This window comes from Musca vetustissima, unplaced genomic scaffold, assembly GCF_032173495.1.
Source record: "Musca vetustissima isolate MV318-11 ecotype Yass unplaced genomic scaffold, APGP_CSIRO_Mvet_v1 utg39933, whole genome shotgun sequence".
Taxonomy (NCBI): Eukaryota; Metazoa; Arthropoda; class Insecta; order Diptera; family Muscidae; genus Musca; species Musca vetustissima.
In genome coordinates, this window is record NW_026879358.1 from 35,735 (window position 1) to 53,882 (window position 18,148).

The following is an 18,148-nucleotide window of genomic DNA, read 5'->3' on the forward strand; positions in this document are numbered from 1 at the left end:
GACAATATTCTTTCCCTGAAAAAATCTTCTTTAAAAAATCCACGCCTTGGATAGACCCTGAAAAAATCTTCTTTAAAAAATCCACGCCTTGTGATAGACCCTGAAAAAATCTTCTTTAAAAAATCCACGCCTTGTGATAGACCCTGAAAAAATCTTCTTTAAAAAATCCACGCTTTGTGATAGACCCTGATAAAATCTTCTTTAAAAAATCCACGCCTTGTGATAGACCCTGATAAAATCTTCTTTAAAAAATCCACGCCTTGGATAGACCCTGAAAGAATATTCTTTAAAAAAATCCACGCCTTGAGATAGATAGATGAAAACATATTCTTTAAAAAAATCCACGCCTTGTGATAGACCCTGAAAAAATATTCTTTAAAAAAATCCACGCCTTGTGATAGACCCTGATAAAATCTTCTTTAAAAAAATCCACGCCTTGTGATAGACCCTGAAAAAATATTCTTTAAAAAAATCCACGCCTTGTGATAGACCCTGAAAAAATATTCTTTAAAAAAATACACGCCTTGTGGTAGACCCTGAAAAAATCTTCTTTAAAAAATCCACGCCTTGTGATAGACCCTGAAAAATATCCTTTAAAAAAATCCACGCCTTGGGTAGACCCTGAAAAGGTATTCTTTAAAAAATCCACGCCTTGTGATAGACCCTGAAAAAATATTCTTTAAAAAATCCACGCCTTGTGATAGACCCTGAAAAAATATTCTTTAAAAAAATCCACGCCTCGGATAGACCCTGAAAAAATATTCTTTAAAAAAATCCACGCCTTGGATAGACCCTGAAAAATATCCTTTAAAAAAATCCACGCCTTGGGTAGACCCTGAAAAAGTATTCTTTAAAAAATCCACGCCTTGTGATAGACCCTGAAAAAATATTCTTTAAAAAAATCCACGCCTTGTGATAGACCCTGAAAAAATATTCTTTAAAAAAATCCACGCCTTGGATAGACCCTGAAAAAATATTCTTTAAAAAAATCCACGCCTTGGATAGACCCTGAAAAATATCCTTTAAAAAAATCCACGCCTTGGGTAGACCCTGAAAAAGTATTCTTTAAAAAATCCACGCCTTGTGATAGACCCTGAAAAAATATTCTTTAAAAAATCCACGCCTTGTGATAGACCCTGAAAAAATATTCTTTAAAAAAATCCACGCCTTGGATAGACCCTGAAAAAATATTCTTTAAAAAAATCCACGCCTTGGATAGACCCTGAAAAATATCCTTTAAAAAAATCCACGCCTTGGGTAGACCCTGAAAAAGTATTCTTTAAAAAATCCACGCCTTGGGTAGACCCTGAAAAAGTATTCTTTAAAAAATCCACGCCTTGGGTAGATCCTGAAAAAGTATTCTTTAAAAAATCCACGCCTTGGGTAGACCCTGAAAAAGTATTCTTTAAAAAATCCACGCCTTGGGTAGACCCTGAAAAAGTATTCTTTAAAAAAATCCACGGCTTGGATAGACCCTGAAAAAATCTTCTTTAAAAAATCCTCGCCTTGGATAGACCCTGAAAAAATCTTCTTTAAAAAAATCCACGGCTTGGATAGACCCTGAAAAAATATTCCTTAAAAAATCCACGCCTTGGATAGACCCTGAAAAAATCTTCTTTAAAAAATCCACGCCTTGGATAGACCCTGAAAAAATATTCTTTAAAAAATCCACGCCTTGGATAGACCCTGAAAAAATATTCTTTAAAAAATCCACGCCCTGAAAAAATCTTCTTCAAAAAATCCACGCCTTGGATAGACCCTGAAAAAATATTCCTTAAAAAATCCACGCCTTGGATAGACCCTGAAAAAATATTCCTTAAAAAATCCACGCCTTGGATAGACCCTGAAAAAATATTCCTTAAAAAATCCACGTCTTGGATAGACCCTGAAAACATCTTCTTTAAAAAATCCACGCCTTGTGATAGACCCTGAAAAAAATCTTCTTTAAAAAAGTCCACGCCTTGTATAGACCCTGAAAACATCTTCTTTAAAAAATCTACGCCTTGTGATAGACCCTGAAGAAATCTTCTTTAAAAAAATCCACGCCTTGTGATAGACCCTGAAAAAATCTTCTTTAAAAAAATCTACGGCTTCGATAGACCCTGAAAAAATCTTCCTAAAAAAATCCACGCCTTGGATAGACCCTGAAAAAAACTTCTTTAAAAAAATCCACGCCTTGGATAGACCCTGAAAAAAACTTCTTTAAAAAAATCCACGCCTTGGATAGACCCTGAAAAAATATTCCTTAAAAAATCCACGCCTTGGATAGACCCTGAAAAAATCTTCTTTAAAAAATCCACGCCTTGTGATAGACCCTGAAAAAAATATTCTTTAAAAAAATCCACGCCTTGGATAGAACCTGAAAAAATCTTCTTTAAAAAAATCCATGCCTTGGATAGACCCTGAAAAAATCTTCTTTAAGAAATCCACGCCTTGGATAGATCCTGAAAAAATCTTCTTTAAAAAATCCACGCCTTGGATAGACCCTGAAAAAGTATTCTTTAAAAAATCCACGCCTTAGATAGACCCTGAAAAAGTATTCTTTAAAAAATCCACGCCTTGGATAGACCCTGAAAAAGTATTCTTTAAAAAATCCACGCCTTGGATAGACCCTGAAAAAGTATTCTTTAAAAAATCCACGCCTTGGATAGACCCTGAAAAAGTATTCTTTAAAAAAATCCACGCCTTGTGATAGACCCTGAAAAAATCTTCTTTAAAAAATCCACGCCTTGTGATAGACCCTGCAACAATCTTCTTTAAAAAATCCACGCCTTGTGATAGACCCTGAAAAAATATTTCTTAAAAAATCCACGCCTTGGATAGACCCTGAAAACATCTTCTTTAAAAAATCCACGCCTTGTGATAGAAGTCCCAGCCTAGAGCATTCTAACATATTGTCGTATAACATAGAAAATTATTTTTTTTTGGAAGTTGACAATTTTTATTTGAGTTCCGAAATGTTGCAACGGGTCGTATTGGCCGTTATGGCCTTTTTGGCCATTGTGAATGCCTACACAATGCGCGTAAGTCTGTCCATTGTCATCACCGAACTGGTGGTCAAACGGAATCACACCAAGGAGGATATTGGTACTGCCGTGTGTGAGGCCCAAGATGATGGCCTTGATCCCGATACATCGGTTTGTATAAACGACAGGAAGAAAATAATTGGAATAAAAAAATTTGGTCCTGCTTCCAGCCTGGTGGTGACTATGAATGGTCGGAGAAATTGCAGGGCTTTATATTATCCTCTTTTTATATTGGCTATATTATAACCCACATTCCGGGTGGCCTATTGGCTGATAAATTTGGTGGTAAATGGACTTTGAGTTTGGGTATTCTGTCGACAGCAATATTCACCATGATAACTCCATGGGCCATTGATATGGGTGGTTCCACTGCTTTGATTGTTCTACGTATTCTGATGGGCTTAGGAGAGGGTACCACCTTTCCAGCTCTGAGTGTTTTGCTGTCACGTTGGGTACCTATTGGAGAACGTGGTAAGCTGGGAGCCTTGGTATTGGGTGGTGGACAAATTGGAACCATTTTGGCCAATTCTATATCGGGATTTTTGCTGCACTACTTCAAATGGCCAGTGGTATTTTATCTATTCGGTGGCCTCAGTGTTTTGTGGTTTATCATTTTTGTAAGTATGTCGGGATGCAGTATCGGAAATCTGATTTTAATATGCCCATATTCTGTAGACCTTCATATGCTACAGCAATCCTTCGGTACATCCTTTTATAACGGATAAGGAAAGAGAATATCTGGAAACGGAGTTGAATTTTGTTAGCCACAATGAAAATGTGGCTCCAACACCCTGGCGGGCAATTTTCACCAGCATGCCCATGATTGCCTTGATATGTGCCCAGATAGGCCATGACTGGGGTTTCTATATTATGGTGACGGATTTACCCAAATACATGGCCGATGTAATGCAATTCTCCATTAAGGCCAATGGATTGTATTCCTCTTTACCCTATGTTAGTATGTGGATCGTATCGATTTCTTCGGGATTTGTGGGAGATTGGCTAATGGCAAAGGAGATTTTGAATATCACAAATACCAGGAAATTAATGACGGCTATTGGTAAGCTCATTGCGGAACTACATTCTGAGACTTATTTCCCCTTATAACCATCAGCTGCCTTTGGTCCGGCCATTTTTATGGTTGCCGCCTCTTATGCCGGTTGTAATCGTTTGGCTGTGGTCATCCTCTTTACCATATGTATGGGCCTCATGGGTACCTATTATGCGGGAATGAAATTGGGCCCTCTTGACATGAGTCCAAATTATGCAGGGACTTTGATGGCCATTACGAATGGTATTGGAGCCATAACGGGGGTGGTTGCACCGTATATGGTGGGCGTGATGACACCTAATGTAAGTGTTTTTGGATTTAGCTGGGTGTAGGCTAAGAATTGATGTTTTACAGGCCACCCTATTGGAATGGCGTGGAGTGTTCTGGGTAGCTTTTATTGTGCTGTGTGGTACTGCTGTGGTTTATTGTATTTGGGCTTCTGGAGAAGTTCAGTATTATAATGATCCGGAAACTTTAAGGCAGCATGAGGCGGAACAGAGAGCCAAGAGGAAGTGAAGATGCCACGACAATCAAATATACTAATCAAAATTTTATTTTAATTATAAATATTTAATAATTATTTTAAAAATATATTTTTTATTAAAAAACAGGAATTTCAAAAAAAATTTTTTTTTGAAGACTTAAGAAGACGTGGATTTTTTCAAAATTATTTTTGAAGGTCCATCGCAAGGGGTGGACCCTTAAGTGTATCGCAAGGCGTGGATTTTTTAAAAATTATTTTTTGAGGGTCTATCGCAAGGGGTGGATTTTTTTAAAATCGTTTTTGAGGGATCCATACAAGGCGTAGATTAAAATAAAATATTTTTAAGGGTCTTTTGAAAGGCGGGGATTTAAAAAAAAAATTATTTTTGAAAAAATATATTTTGGGTGGCGTAGGGGATGATAGATACCAAGCAACGGCTCTGATTGGCTTTAACATGGCGAAGTCCAGGCTTATCTTGGTCCCTCTTTCATCTCAATTGTGGACACTGACCTCCCTGCGGTGTCACCTGGGGTAACTAGTTTCATCAACCATTGAAATAGTGAGCTGATATGTGCCGCGAGTTCACCCATAAGAACTAAAAAAAGTGGGTTGAGGCGTCGGGTTATTTGCCCACACGATATGCGAGTCTACACTTGGAATGTGCGCACGTTGACCAGAACAGGCGCAGTGTGCGCTTTGGCAGATATACTCAAGAAGTTCAATGCCGATGTTATTACCTTACAGGAAATACGATGGAAAGGGACTGGCGTAAGTTAATCATAAGATTACTAACTGCCCTGCTGCCATGAAACGAGACGTGAATTTGGCTGCGAATTTATGGTTAACAGGAGAAAAAAAGATTCGTCTCCAGATTCACCCCAGTAGATGAGCGAATTGCTATAATCCGTATAAAAGCGAAGTTCTTCTGCATCAGTCTTATTGGCACCCATGCTCCGACCGAAGATAAAGATGATCAGACCAAAGACATATTTTAGGAGCGCCTAGAAACAGCATATGACCGTTGCCCTGGCCATGACAATAAATTTCTGCTAGGAGATTTTAATGCAAAAATCGGAAGGGAAAATATCTTTGGCCAAACCGTCGGAAAATTCAGCCTCCATGAAGAAACATCAGACAACAGCATGAGGTTGATTGACTTCGCGGCAGCAAAAAACATGGTAGTTAGCAGCACCAGATTCAAGCATCTCGATATACACACTTGGATTGGATTTCTCCCGATCGAACAATGAGAATTAAAATCGATCATTTTGTGATAGACGGAAGGCATTCATCCAATGTTTTAGACGTCCGATCGATCCGAGGAGCGAATATCGATTCGGACCATTACCTTGTGGCAGCCAAGGTACGCACCCGTCTTAATGTAGCAGCAAAGGTGTGCGATCTAATGTAACACGGAAATTTGACGTCGAAAAGCTGCAAACACAACAGATAGCCGAGGCCAACTCTGCTCAACTTAATCAACTGCTTGACGAAAGCACCCCATGTCCCGATAATAATATAGACGCACAATGGCAGAGAATTGTCCATTCCCTACAAACTGCAGCAAAATCAACTCTTGGATACTAAAGACCACCATTAAGAAATCCATGGTACGATCAGGAGTGTCGTAATGCTACTGATGTGCAGAACGCAGCGTATAGTGCAACCCTGCGGACCGAAGCAACACATAATGCGATGGAGAATTATCGGGAGAAAAGGGGAGAGGAGAAACGTATTTTCAGAAAAAAGGAGAAAGAACCAGAAAAACGTGAGCGTGAGCAAATCGAGATGTACAGGAGTCAGAATGAAGTCCGAAAATTCTACCAACGGGTAAACCACCAAACCGAAAGCTTTGGTGCAGGCACATCCTCCTGTAGAGATAAAGAAGGAAACCTTCTGACAGATACAGACAGCGTGTTGAGGATCTGGAAGCAGCATTTTGAAAAGATTCTGGTATCAAATAGTAGCGGTGAAGAGGATACCCCAGAACCAATAATATATGACGGTATAGAGTGTATACCACCTAGCCAAGATGAAGTCGGAATAGCAATCAATCGGCTGAAGAACAATAAAGCAGCAGGAGCCGATGTGTTACCAGGCGAACTATTCAAGACTGGTGGTCAGATGCTGGTAAGGAGCATGCACCAGCTGATTAATACAATTTGGCTAGATGAATGCATGCCCAAAGATTGGAAGCTCAGTATCCTGTGTCCCGTGCACAAAAAAGGAGACAAGACGATATGTGCCAACTATAGAGGAATACGTCTTCTTCCCATCGCATATCCAGCGTACTGTGTGAACGACAGAAGCCAATGGTCAATGACATTATTGGCCCATAGCAATGCGGCTTCAGACCTGGCAAATCTGGTCAATTTTCACTCTGCGTCAAATCCTGGAAAAGACCCACGAAAACACACATCGACACATTCCACCTATTCGTGGACTATAAAGCCGCAGTCGACAGCGCTATCCGTTCAGAGGTGTATAAATCCATGTGTGCGTTTGGCATTCCTGCAAAATCAATACAGCTATGCCGGATAACCTGCTGGAAAAGGTCATACAAGAGGCAAAGGTGAACAGAAATGACACTCTGTACACCAAACAACACATGTTACTCGCCTACGCCGATGACATCGACATAATGGGTCGAACACTGAGAGCGGTAACAGCCACCTTTGAACAAACTGAGAAGGAGTCTGCCAAAGTGGGTTTGGCACTGGCTCATTGATACCAAGCTGATCAATGAGCAAGACGTCCAGTAGACTCGCACCAACTGTGGAACTTGAGAACTACAGCTTCGAGGTAGTCAACGATTTTATATACCTTAGTACCCCCATAAACAAAAATAATGACATCAGTTTTGAAATTCGGAGAAGGATAGTGATGGCCAACAGATGCTAGTATGGTCTGAGCAAACAACTGAAAAGCAAGGTCACCTCCCGCCAGACCAAACTCACACTCTACAAGTCGATGATACTATCCGTGCTTTTATATGGATCTGAAGCATGGGACTTGCGCAAGCATGTGAGCAGCTTTTGGGGTGTTTGAAAGAAAAATTATCCGAAAGATCTAAGGGCCGATGTGCGTTGACGGTGAATATCGCCGTCGAATGAACCATGACTTGTACCAGCTATTCTCGGACATCGACATTGTTAGACGTATTGAGCTGCAGCGACTACGTTGGCTAGGTCATATGATGTGAGAATGGATGAAGATGCCCCAGCCCAGAAGACATATAAAAGCGAACCAGCTGATGGTTCACGCAGAAGGAAAGATGGAAAGATCAAGTGGAAGATATTAAAAAAAAAAAATCCACACCTGTATAGGGTCCTTATGCTCCTCTAAAAAATATTTTGAAAAAATCCACGCCTGTATAGGGTCCCTTTGGTCCTCTAAATAATATTTTGAAAAAATCCACGCCTGTATAGGGTCTTTATGGTCCTCTAAAAAATATTTTGAAAAAATCCACGCCTGTATAGGGTCCTTATGGTCCTCTTAAAAATATTTTGAAAAAATTCACGCCTGTATAGGGTCCTTATGGTCCTCTAAAAAATATTTTGAAAAAATCCACGCCTGTATAGGGTCTTTATGGTCCTCTTAAAAATATTTTGAAAAAATTCACGCCTGTATAGGGTCCTTATGGTCCTCTAAAAAATATTTGAAAAAATCCACGCCTGTATAGGGTCCTTATGGTCCTCTAAAAAATATTTTGAAAAAATCCACGCCTGTATAGGATCCTTATGGTCCTCATAAAAATATTTTGAAAAAATCTACACCTCTATAGGGTCCTTATGATCCTCTACAAAATATTTTGAAAAAATCCACGGCTGCATAGGGTCTTATGGTCCTCTAAAAAATATTTTAAAAATATTTCTAAAAAATATTTTGAAAAAATCCACGCCTGTATAGGGTCCTTATGGTCCTCTAAAAAATATTTTGAAAAAAATCCACGCCTGTATAAGGTTCTTATGGTCCTTTAAAAAAGTTTAAAAAATGTGTCCCGAAAAAAATATTTTAAAAAAATGTGTAAGGAAAAAATACATTGTTTTTTATTTTTTTGTATTGATTTTTATTTTGTTTCTTTAAGTAATATTTTACAAAATATTGTCTTAATAATATTTAAGTAAATTTACATAGAGAATTATTAGAAAAGTAACCTTATGGGAGGAACCAAAATTCTTCATATAATAATCAGTTTTAGTGTTGTTGTATTTTTGTTAAGTTAAATCTGGACAATTCTGCTCTCTTTTCAAAAAAAATTAATTAATTAATCTAAAAACTACTACAATAAAATGACTAAAAATTATTTGTAGTAAATTCGTTTGTAAATCTCAAGATTGAAAATTAAAAAAAAAATATTTGAAATTGTGGAAATTAGGAAGAAGGTGGAGGAGGAATTTTAGAAGGTAGAAAGGAACGGGTTTCACTGGAAAAATTAAAAAAAAAATATTCAGGCCTACCTTTCGGCATCCTTGAGAGGGAGCTAAGAGGAAGTAAGAGAGTCAGATTTAGATTTACATATTTATTTTTTTAAATAATACCTACACATATACAAAAATGCTTTTTGATCATTGCTTTGAATTTTTGGTTGAGCCCATTAAACAAATCGCATTTTTTTTCTTTGTTAATTGGCACATTTCAAAAAATTCATTTAAAAAAATTACAAACTGTGCTATAAAAATATCACATACAATTCCTATATAAATTTGGGACACGGCTTTTATTTTTTTATGTTAATTTTTTACTTCTCTAAAAAATTCTAATATAGCCAAACTGCTATAAAAAATTTGTTTTATATTTATAACTAAAACTAAAGCTTATATAAAAAAATAATACAAATTTAAATACTAATCTACATACATAGACAACAATTAATTAATAAAATTAAATAATAATTACAGCAATAACATTGTTCACACAAACTTTTTTTCTAACGAAAGGGAAGGCACTTCGTTTCTTTTTCTTCAATTTTTTTAAGGTTAGGATTTTTTTGTTAAGTTCGCTTGATTAAACTAAACTAAAAATTAGTTTGATGTATAATGAAATGAAATCGAAACAGTTAAAAATACTGTTTTAGTTTTTTGTTTATATATGGGAAATAAATCATTTCGTTTAACTATACACATTTTGGTATAAAGGCATCATGTAGGGGGTATTTCCTGAATTGTTTTCTGTTTTCGACAATTTTACATTTTTTTGTTGTCACAAAATCCGTTCTCACAGTCAACAGTCTTTAATGTTTTTCTGGCTTCTTGCCACGTTCCTCAGCCTCACAATCCTTAACGGCTGGTGGATCATTAAATGGTTGTACCTCGCCGGAGGCCCAAATGCAATAGATAATAGCGGTTACGACCAAGACAGCAAAGGCTACCCAGAACACCAAACGCCATTCCAACAAGGTGGCCTATAATTTAAAAAAAAGACAAATAATTAATTCCACGGAAATTTAATTAAGAAAAGTTGTCATAACACTTACATTAGGTGTCATAACGCCCACCAAATAGGGTGTAATAACGCCTGTAATAGCACCAATACCATTGGTAATGGCCATCAATGTACCCGAGTAATTGGGACTCATATCCAATGGACTCAATTTCATGCCAGCATAGAAAGCACCCATCAGACCCATACAAATGGTGAAGAGGATAACAACAGCAACACGATCACAACCGGCATAGGAGGCAGCAACCATGAAAATGGCGGGACCAAAGGCAGCTGGAATATAACAAAATAAAAAAATGGGTTAAGATTTTACTTAAAAATGGCTTCGAGAATAAAATAAAAAACGATAATATAAAATAATCTATAGGAAATGTGATCGATAACAACGTTTTCTTTAATAAAATTGATCGATAACAAAATTTTCTGTAATAAAATTAATCTCATAACAATATTTTCTACAAAAAAAATTGATCGATAACAACATTTTCTATGAAAATATTATCAATAACAATGTTAACTGTTATCCTAACAGGATTAAAAATTGATCGATAACAACATTTTTTTCCATCAAAAATGTGATCGATAATAACAATTTCTATGTAAAATGCGATCGATAACAACATTTTCCATGAAAAATGTAATCGATAATAATCATTTCTATGTAAAATGTAACCGATAACAGCATTATTAATATAACATCATATCGATAATAAATTTGTTCATAAAAAATTAGATCGATAATAACAATTTCAAAGTAAAATATGATCGCTAACAACATTTTCAATATATAATTTTTTCGATAACAAGATTTTCTATAAAAAAATGGTCAATAACAATAATTTCTACAAAAATTTGATCAATAACAACATTCATCCTGATAAATTTGATCGATAACAAAAATTTTCATGATAAATGTAGTCGATAATAATAATTTTTATGTAAAATGTGACCGATAATAAGATTATCAATATGAAATATTATCGATAACAAAATGTTCCACCAATGATTTTCTATAACAACATTTTTCATGATAAATGTGATCGATAATAGTAATTTCAATGTAAAATGTAATCGATAACAAGGTTATCAATATTAAATCTTATCGATAACAAAATTTTCCATCAAAAATGTGAACGATGACAATAATTCCTAAAGAAAGTGTGATCGATAACAACAATTTTTAAATAATATTTGCCCGATTGCCCATGTTCGATTATAAATTTGTAATAACATACATTATCGATAACAAAACTTTTTATTAATAATTTGATCGATAACAACATTTTCTATAGGTGATCGATAACAACATTCCCAATTAAAAAAACTTTTCGATAACAAAATTTATATAGAAAATGCGATCGATAATTATTTTTTCTATAGAAAATGTGATCGATAAATATTTATTGTAATAAATTATGATCTATAATAACTTTTTCTATAGAAATTAACGTCGATAATGTGATCGATAACAACATTCTCTATAGCAAACCTAATCGATAACAACCTTTTCTATAGAAAATATTATCGTTTACAATATTTTATATAGAAATTTTTTTGAAAATGTGATCGATAACAACATTCTCTATAGAAAACCTAATCGATAACAACCTTTTCTATAGAAAATATTATCGTTTACAATATTTTATATAGAAATTCTTTTCGATAACAACAATTTGATTAGGAAATGTGATCGATTACTACTTTGTATAGAGATAATGTGATCGATAACAATTTATTGTAGTGAAAGTTTGATCGATGACAACTTTTTCTATAAAAAATCTCATCGATAACAATATTTCCTTTTTTAAAGGGAAGATGTAATCGATAACAACCTTTTTTAGGGAAAATTTAGTCAATAAATATATTTTCTAAGGATAATGTGCCGATAACAAATTTTTGTAGTGAATAACCGATAACAAAAATGTCTATACTAAATATGATCGATAACACATTTTTATAGGGATAATGTGATCGATAAGAACTTTTTTTGGGAAAATTTGATCGATAAAAATATTTTCTACGGTTATGTGACTGATAACAAAATTTTTTGTACAATATTTGATCGATAAGAACGTTTTCAGTGCCAGCTGTTAACGATAACAACATATTTTATTGGATAAGTGATCGATAACAATTTTTTTTATTGAATAGGTGACCGATCACCATGTTTTCTACGGAAAACTTGGTCGATAACAATTTTTTGTGGTGAATGTGTGATCGATAACAAACCTTTTTAGAGAAATTATCATCGATAAGATTTTTTTTTATAGAAAACATGAACGATAACAACTTTTTCTATACAAAATCTTAACGATATCAATATTTTCTTTATAACATCATATCGATAACTACTTTTTATATCGATAACTGTTTTTATGTAGAAAATGTGATCGATAACAAAACTATCTAAAGATTTCCTATAACACATGTAATCTATAATAACATTTTCTTTAGAAAATTAATCGATGACTATTGTTTTTAGGAAAAGGGTGATCGATAACTACAGTTTTCACAGAAAATGTAATCTATAACAATTGTTTTTTTAAAAAAAGTGATCGATAACTACAATTTTTACAAAAAACGTAATCGAGAACCATTGTTTCTAAAAAAAGCGTGATCGATAACTACAGTTTTTATAAAAAAATGTTACTTATAAAACGTTTCCTAAAGTTAATGCGATCGATAACAACATTTCGAATAGAAAATGTTTTCGATAACTGAAATATCGGTGGACATTTTTGAAGTAAAATGTAATGTATAACAACATTTAGAAATGTTCTATAAGAAATCTGTTCGATAGTTCAGTTTTTATAGAAAATCTGTTCGATAACAATATTATATGGAATATATCGATAACAATCTCCTTTCTATTTTATTTTCCTTTCCGAATACTCACCAATAGCTGTCATCAATTTACGTGTATTGGTGATGCTCAAAATCTTTCTTGTCATCAACCAATCGCCAACGAAACCAGACGAGATTGAGAAAATCCACATCATGATGTAGGGCAATGAAGAGTACAAGCCGTTGGCCTTAATGGAGAATTGCATAACATCAGCCATATATTTGGGCAAATCAGTGACCATAATATAGAAGCCCCAATCGTGACCGATTTGAGCGCAGACCAAAGCAATCATAGGCAAATTAGTCAAGATAGCCTTCCAGGGAGTGGGTGGCAAGTTTAGATTGCGAGTCACCGAACCCATTTCTCTTTCCAAATATTCACGTTCCGAGGGTTTAATGAAGGGATGGGAGCCGGGATCGCTGTAGCACAAGACAATCTATAAAAAAATCAAATTATTTTTTTTTATTAAATTCAAAATTATTTTGAAAAACAAAATACTTACGAAAATCAAGAACCACAAAACACCGAGACCACCAAACAAATAGAACACAATAGGCCAATCGTAGGCATCTAACAGCACACCAGATAGAGAATTGGCTAAAATGGTACCAACTTGACCACCACCCAATACCAAGGCACCCAATTTTCCACGTTCTTTGAGGGGAACCCATTGTGACAGCAGCACACTCAAGGCAGGGAATGTTGTACCCTCACCCAAACCCATCAAAATACGAACAATAATCAATGCAGTCGAACCACCTTCTGTGATGGCAATGGGGGTGATCAATGTGAAGAAAGCCGTCGAGAGAATACCCAAACCCAAGGTCCATTTACCACCAAATTTCTCAGCCAATAGACCACCGGGAATGTGGGTGACAATGTAACCGATATAGAATGAGGATAGAATTAAACCTTGCAACTCTTCAGACCATTCATAGTCACCACCACTCTGGAAAGGGAAAAGAAAATAATTAATAAGAATTGACCAAAAAATAGGTTCGATAACAATATTTTTGTAGAAAATGTGATCGATAACACCATTTTAGAGAAAAAAAGAATCGATAAACAACTTTATGTATTGCAACTAGGAAAATATGATCGATAACCGTATTTGTATAGAAAATCTGATCGATAACAACGTTTTAAATCTAAAATAAGATTTATAAACAAACTTTCGAAGAAAAATATGATCGATAACATATTTTTCTTTAGAAAAAATTGTCGATAACAGCTTTTTTCTATAGAAAATGTGATCGATAACAATATTTTTATATAGCATGTGATCGATAACAGCATTTTCTAAATAAATTGTAATCGATAACAAAATTTTCAATAGAAAATGTGATCGATAACAACATTTTCGATAAAAACAGTTTGCATTGAAAACGTAATCGATAAGGGTCGACAGCTGAATCTTTATAGAAAATTTTAATCGATAAAAAATATTTTTTATAGAAATGGTGATCGATAACACAATTATGTATGAAAATATGTTCGATAACAAAATTTTTGTGAAAATTATTATCGATAGCGACATTTTCTAAAACAACGGTAATCGAAAACCAAATTTTCAGTAGAAAATGAGATCGATAAAAAGAGTTCTTATAGAAAATGTGTTTCTTGTAGAAAAATATTCGATAACAACATTTTCTATAGAAAATATGTTCGATAACAATAGTTTCAATAGAAAATATGTTCGATAACAGGATTTTCTGTAGAAAATATGTTCGATAACAATATTTTCTATAGAAAATTTGCTCGATAACAATATTTTCTATCGAAATTTTTTTTGTTTCTATATAAAATCTGTTCGATAACAATTTTTTTCTATATAAGATTATTTTCTATAAAAAATAAGTTCGATAATAAATATTGTGTATAGAAAACATTTTCGATAATAATATTTTCTATATAAAAGTTGACCGATAATAATATTTTCTATCAAAAATATGTTCGATAACAAAATTTTCTATCGAAAATAATAATATATTCTGTAAGAAAACGTAATCGATAACAATATTTTTTTTATAAAAATGTGTTCGATAATAATATTTTTTATCGAAACGTTATGAATAACAATATTATATATACCAAAAGTAATCGATAACAATATTTTATATGGAAAATGTTATCGATAGCAAAATCTTCCATTGTAAAAGCGAGCGATAACAATATTTTAATTGGAATATAAAATCGATAACAATGTTTTGTAAAGAAAATGTAAGCGATAATCAAATTTTTCATTGTAAAATTTGATTAGTAAAACTATTTTATTTCGAATATCAGAGAAAAATCTGTTCGATAACAATATTTTCTACAGTAATTATTTTCGATAACAATATTTTCTATAAAAAATCAGTTCGATAACAGTATTTTCTATAGTAATTATTTTCGATAACAATGTTTTCCATAAAGATTTCATTCGAAAACATAATCTTCTTTCGAAATATTTTTCGATAGCAATATTTTCTATGGAAATATTAGTCGATAACAACACTTTTTTATGGAATATCATGTGTCTCATACTTACCGAAGAATCCGAATCCAAATCATCTGCAGGACACACAGCTGCCTCACCACCATCTGTGTAATTTTTCTTAACTACCAATTCGGTGATGGCAATCGATAAACTGATACGCATCGTATAGGCATTCAAGATGGCCAAGAAGCCCATAATGGCCAATATCACACGTTGAGGTATAACGAAATCTGCAAAAAACAAAAAATAAATAAATATTTTTTTAAAAATATTGTTGACTTAAAAATTTGCCATTCTTAATTAAATAGTTTAGCACCATAACACTTTATATCGATAAATTTTAAATAAATTAGGATGTCGAATTTTTTTTCTGGTTGGTTAGAAAAGGAGTGGCATTTTTTGGGAGACATTTAACACCTTATTATCATCGTTATAAATACCAAAACAAACTATCACTCAATTCGATAACAATAAATAAATAAGATAAAATTAAAAATAAATACAAATATGGCCAGTGGGTTATCGATGTGACCTGCTTTTTTGTTCCGCACCTGTATTCTGAAACCGGTTTCAGTTCCTGATAAATTGGGGGATTTTTTTATTAAAAAAAAATATTCCATAATGAGTCTTAGCCCACTTTGCATTACAACTGACGTCATGAGGTTGTCTCAATTGCGTTGAAATTTCCGCAAGAAATGTTATTTTCGGTATTCGATTTTTATGATCGGAATTTTTTTTCACACATTCATTAATTTTTCCATTTCAGGTGCAGATCTTCATCATTAACAGTGGGTTAAGGGGGTAAGTAAAGTTTATACCAGTTTCCTATTGCGTTTTTCGTTTTTTTTATTTAAGTGACACAGTAAGCGTGTCGAAGTTGGGTTATTTCCGGTTGTTAATAATAATTTTATTTACGGCTATTATCAGTAATCTTGTAACAATTTAATTCGTTTGACCGTTTTACAAATCAATTATTGTTCGGCTTAATTCGTGATAAAATGTTAATTCAATTAGCGAATGAAATAGAACACGATTGCGGAATTTTTAGAGGTGTCGGAGGAGGGGATAATTTTGATGAGGTATACAAATAAGGTGTTTATTATTATTTGAGTGTGGATTTTCAGAAAATATAGAGACGCGAACTTTAGACGAATATTTTTCAAGGTCTACAAAAGGCGTGGATTTTGTTAAAGAATATATTAGAAGACCTTCGATAATTTTTTAAACAATATTTTTTAGGGTCTACCAAAGCCTTGGATTTTTAAAGAATATTTTTGGAAGGTCTACCAAAGGCATGGATTTTTTAAAGAATATTTTTTCAGGGTCTACCAAAGCCATGGATTTTTAGAGAATATTTTTGAAAGGTCTGCTAATTGAAGAATTTTTTTGAAAATATTTTTTCTTCGAAAAAGTTTTTCATTTCACCTTTGCAAGTCTTCAAAAATCCTCGTTTGTCACAAAAAATTTCTTTGAAAGTCTTCGAACCATTTCAAAAAATTAATACCGTGAACTAGTCCCCGTTCTTTTTTTCATCTAGTTCTCTTTGCTCCATTCGTTTTTTTTTGCTCTAGTTCGCTTAGTACCTTTTGTTTTTGTTTTTCAAACATTCATATGTCCAGTAGAACACTTCAAAATAGTCAGAATCATTTAATGGGTTCTGGAAAATCTTCTATCGCTTTTAGAAGCCCCGCAAAATGGTTTCTATCACATTTATATGACTTCAAAAGCTCTCTAAAGACTAGAGTTGGGCAATGTAGTTCATGTAGCGGATCAATCTTTCTCGTTCCCTTTGTAAAAAGGAACTAGTTCCTTAATGTAGTTCCTTTGCTCCAAATAGATTCTTTGCTCTATATAGTTCCGACTGCTATATATAGTTCCGACTGCTATATAGTTCCTTTGAATCTCTCTCTTTCATCGGTCTTTTTGTTGTTTTTTCGCTCACACAGTTCCGTGTTGATTTGTTAATAGACGATTGAAAATTAAAAAAAAAAATGAAGTGAAGCTACATAATTCAAGTGCAGGAAAATTGAACTAATTTGAACAATAATAAATTGATGAGCGTAAGAACGAGATCAGAAAAAGGAACGAGACCAAAAATGAACGAGATCAAAAAAGGAACGAGATCAGAAAAAGGAACTATATTAATTAAAGAGTTGGAACTAGTTCCTATCGTTCCCTTCTCGGAATAGTTCCAATGAACTAGTTCGTTCCGGAACTACCCAACTCTACTAAAGACATGAAAACTGTACTAGTGCCTCAAAAAGTTGTTTTACCCTAAGAGAATACATTTCAAATCATAATATTTCCAGTAGAACGCTTCAAAGACCATCAAACTCGTTAGAATGCTTGGAAAATCTTCGATCACCTTTAGAAGTTTTTTAAAACAATTTCCATAGCCTTTAGATACCTCCATGACTCTTAAAAAATATGAAAAATATTCTAGAGCCTACTGACGACCTGAAGAAGTTTTCTACTATATACAGAAGATTTCAGAATATATTTCAAAGCTTAATATAGCATAAAATCTACCGACCTAGACACATTTTGAGCTGGACGACTACACGGATTTGATCTCTGATGATTTCTATAATCATTTTGCGGACGACAGCCGACGTTTTTTTTTTGTGTAGCCACGTTCTTCCTTCCATTCTCAAGGGATATGAAGCTTATCAGACCTAGACAAATTTTTAAACATTATGCGGATAACGCCGACGATTAGTGTGTAATCTAACCACTCTAATCCTTTCAGTCTGAAGGGATATTATGCCTTCAAGACCTTGTTGTAGCGGGCAATTTCTATAAGCATTATGAGGTCGGCCTG

The 18,148-nt window shown here is 34.0% G+C and overlaps 2 protein-coding genes across 2 annotated transcripts in view; one reads left to right on the forward strand and one right to left on the reverse strand.

Moving 5' to 3' along the window:
* The first annotated feature begins 2,956 nt into the window (after nucleotides 1–2,956).
* LOC133324233 (putative inorganic phosphate cotransporter) lies at nucleotides 2,957–4,593 on the forward strand. Its single transcript, XM_061533079.1, has 5 exons — nucleotides 2,957–3,137; nucleotides 3,197–3,643; nucleotides 3,702–4,086; nucleotides 4,141–4,379; nucleotides 4,432–4,593. Exons 1-5 carry the CDS (start codon nucleotides 2,958–2,960, stop codon nucleotides 4,591–4,593), a joined length of 1,413 nt encoding a protein of 470 aa, XP_061389063.1. The 5' UTR covers nucleotide 2,957.
* A 5,201-nt stretch (nucleotides 4,594–9,794) lies between these two features.
* The window catches only part of LOC133324234 (putative inorganic phosphate cotransporter), a 29,210-nt gene continuing 20,856 nt past the window's right edge, over nucleotides 9,795–18,148 (reverse strand). The window contains exons 2-6 of the mRNA XM_061533080.1: nucleotides 15,379–15,557; nucleotides 13,351–13,797; nucleotides 12,900–13,284; nucleotides 10,038–10,276; nucleotides 9,795–9,965 (exon numbers count right to left, since the gene is read on the reverse strand). Of these exons, the coding sequence (XP_061389064.1) occupies nucleotides 9,795–9,965; nucleotides 10,038–10,276; nucleotides 12,900–13,284; nucleotides 13,351–13,797; nucleotides 15,379–15,557 (1,421 nt within the window). The remainder of the gene's footprint in view (nucleotides 9,966–10,037; nucleotides 10,277–12,899; nucleotides 13,285–13,350; nucleotides 13,798–15,378; nucleotides 15,558–18,148) is intronic.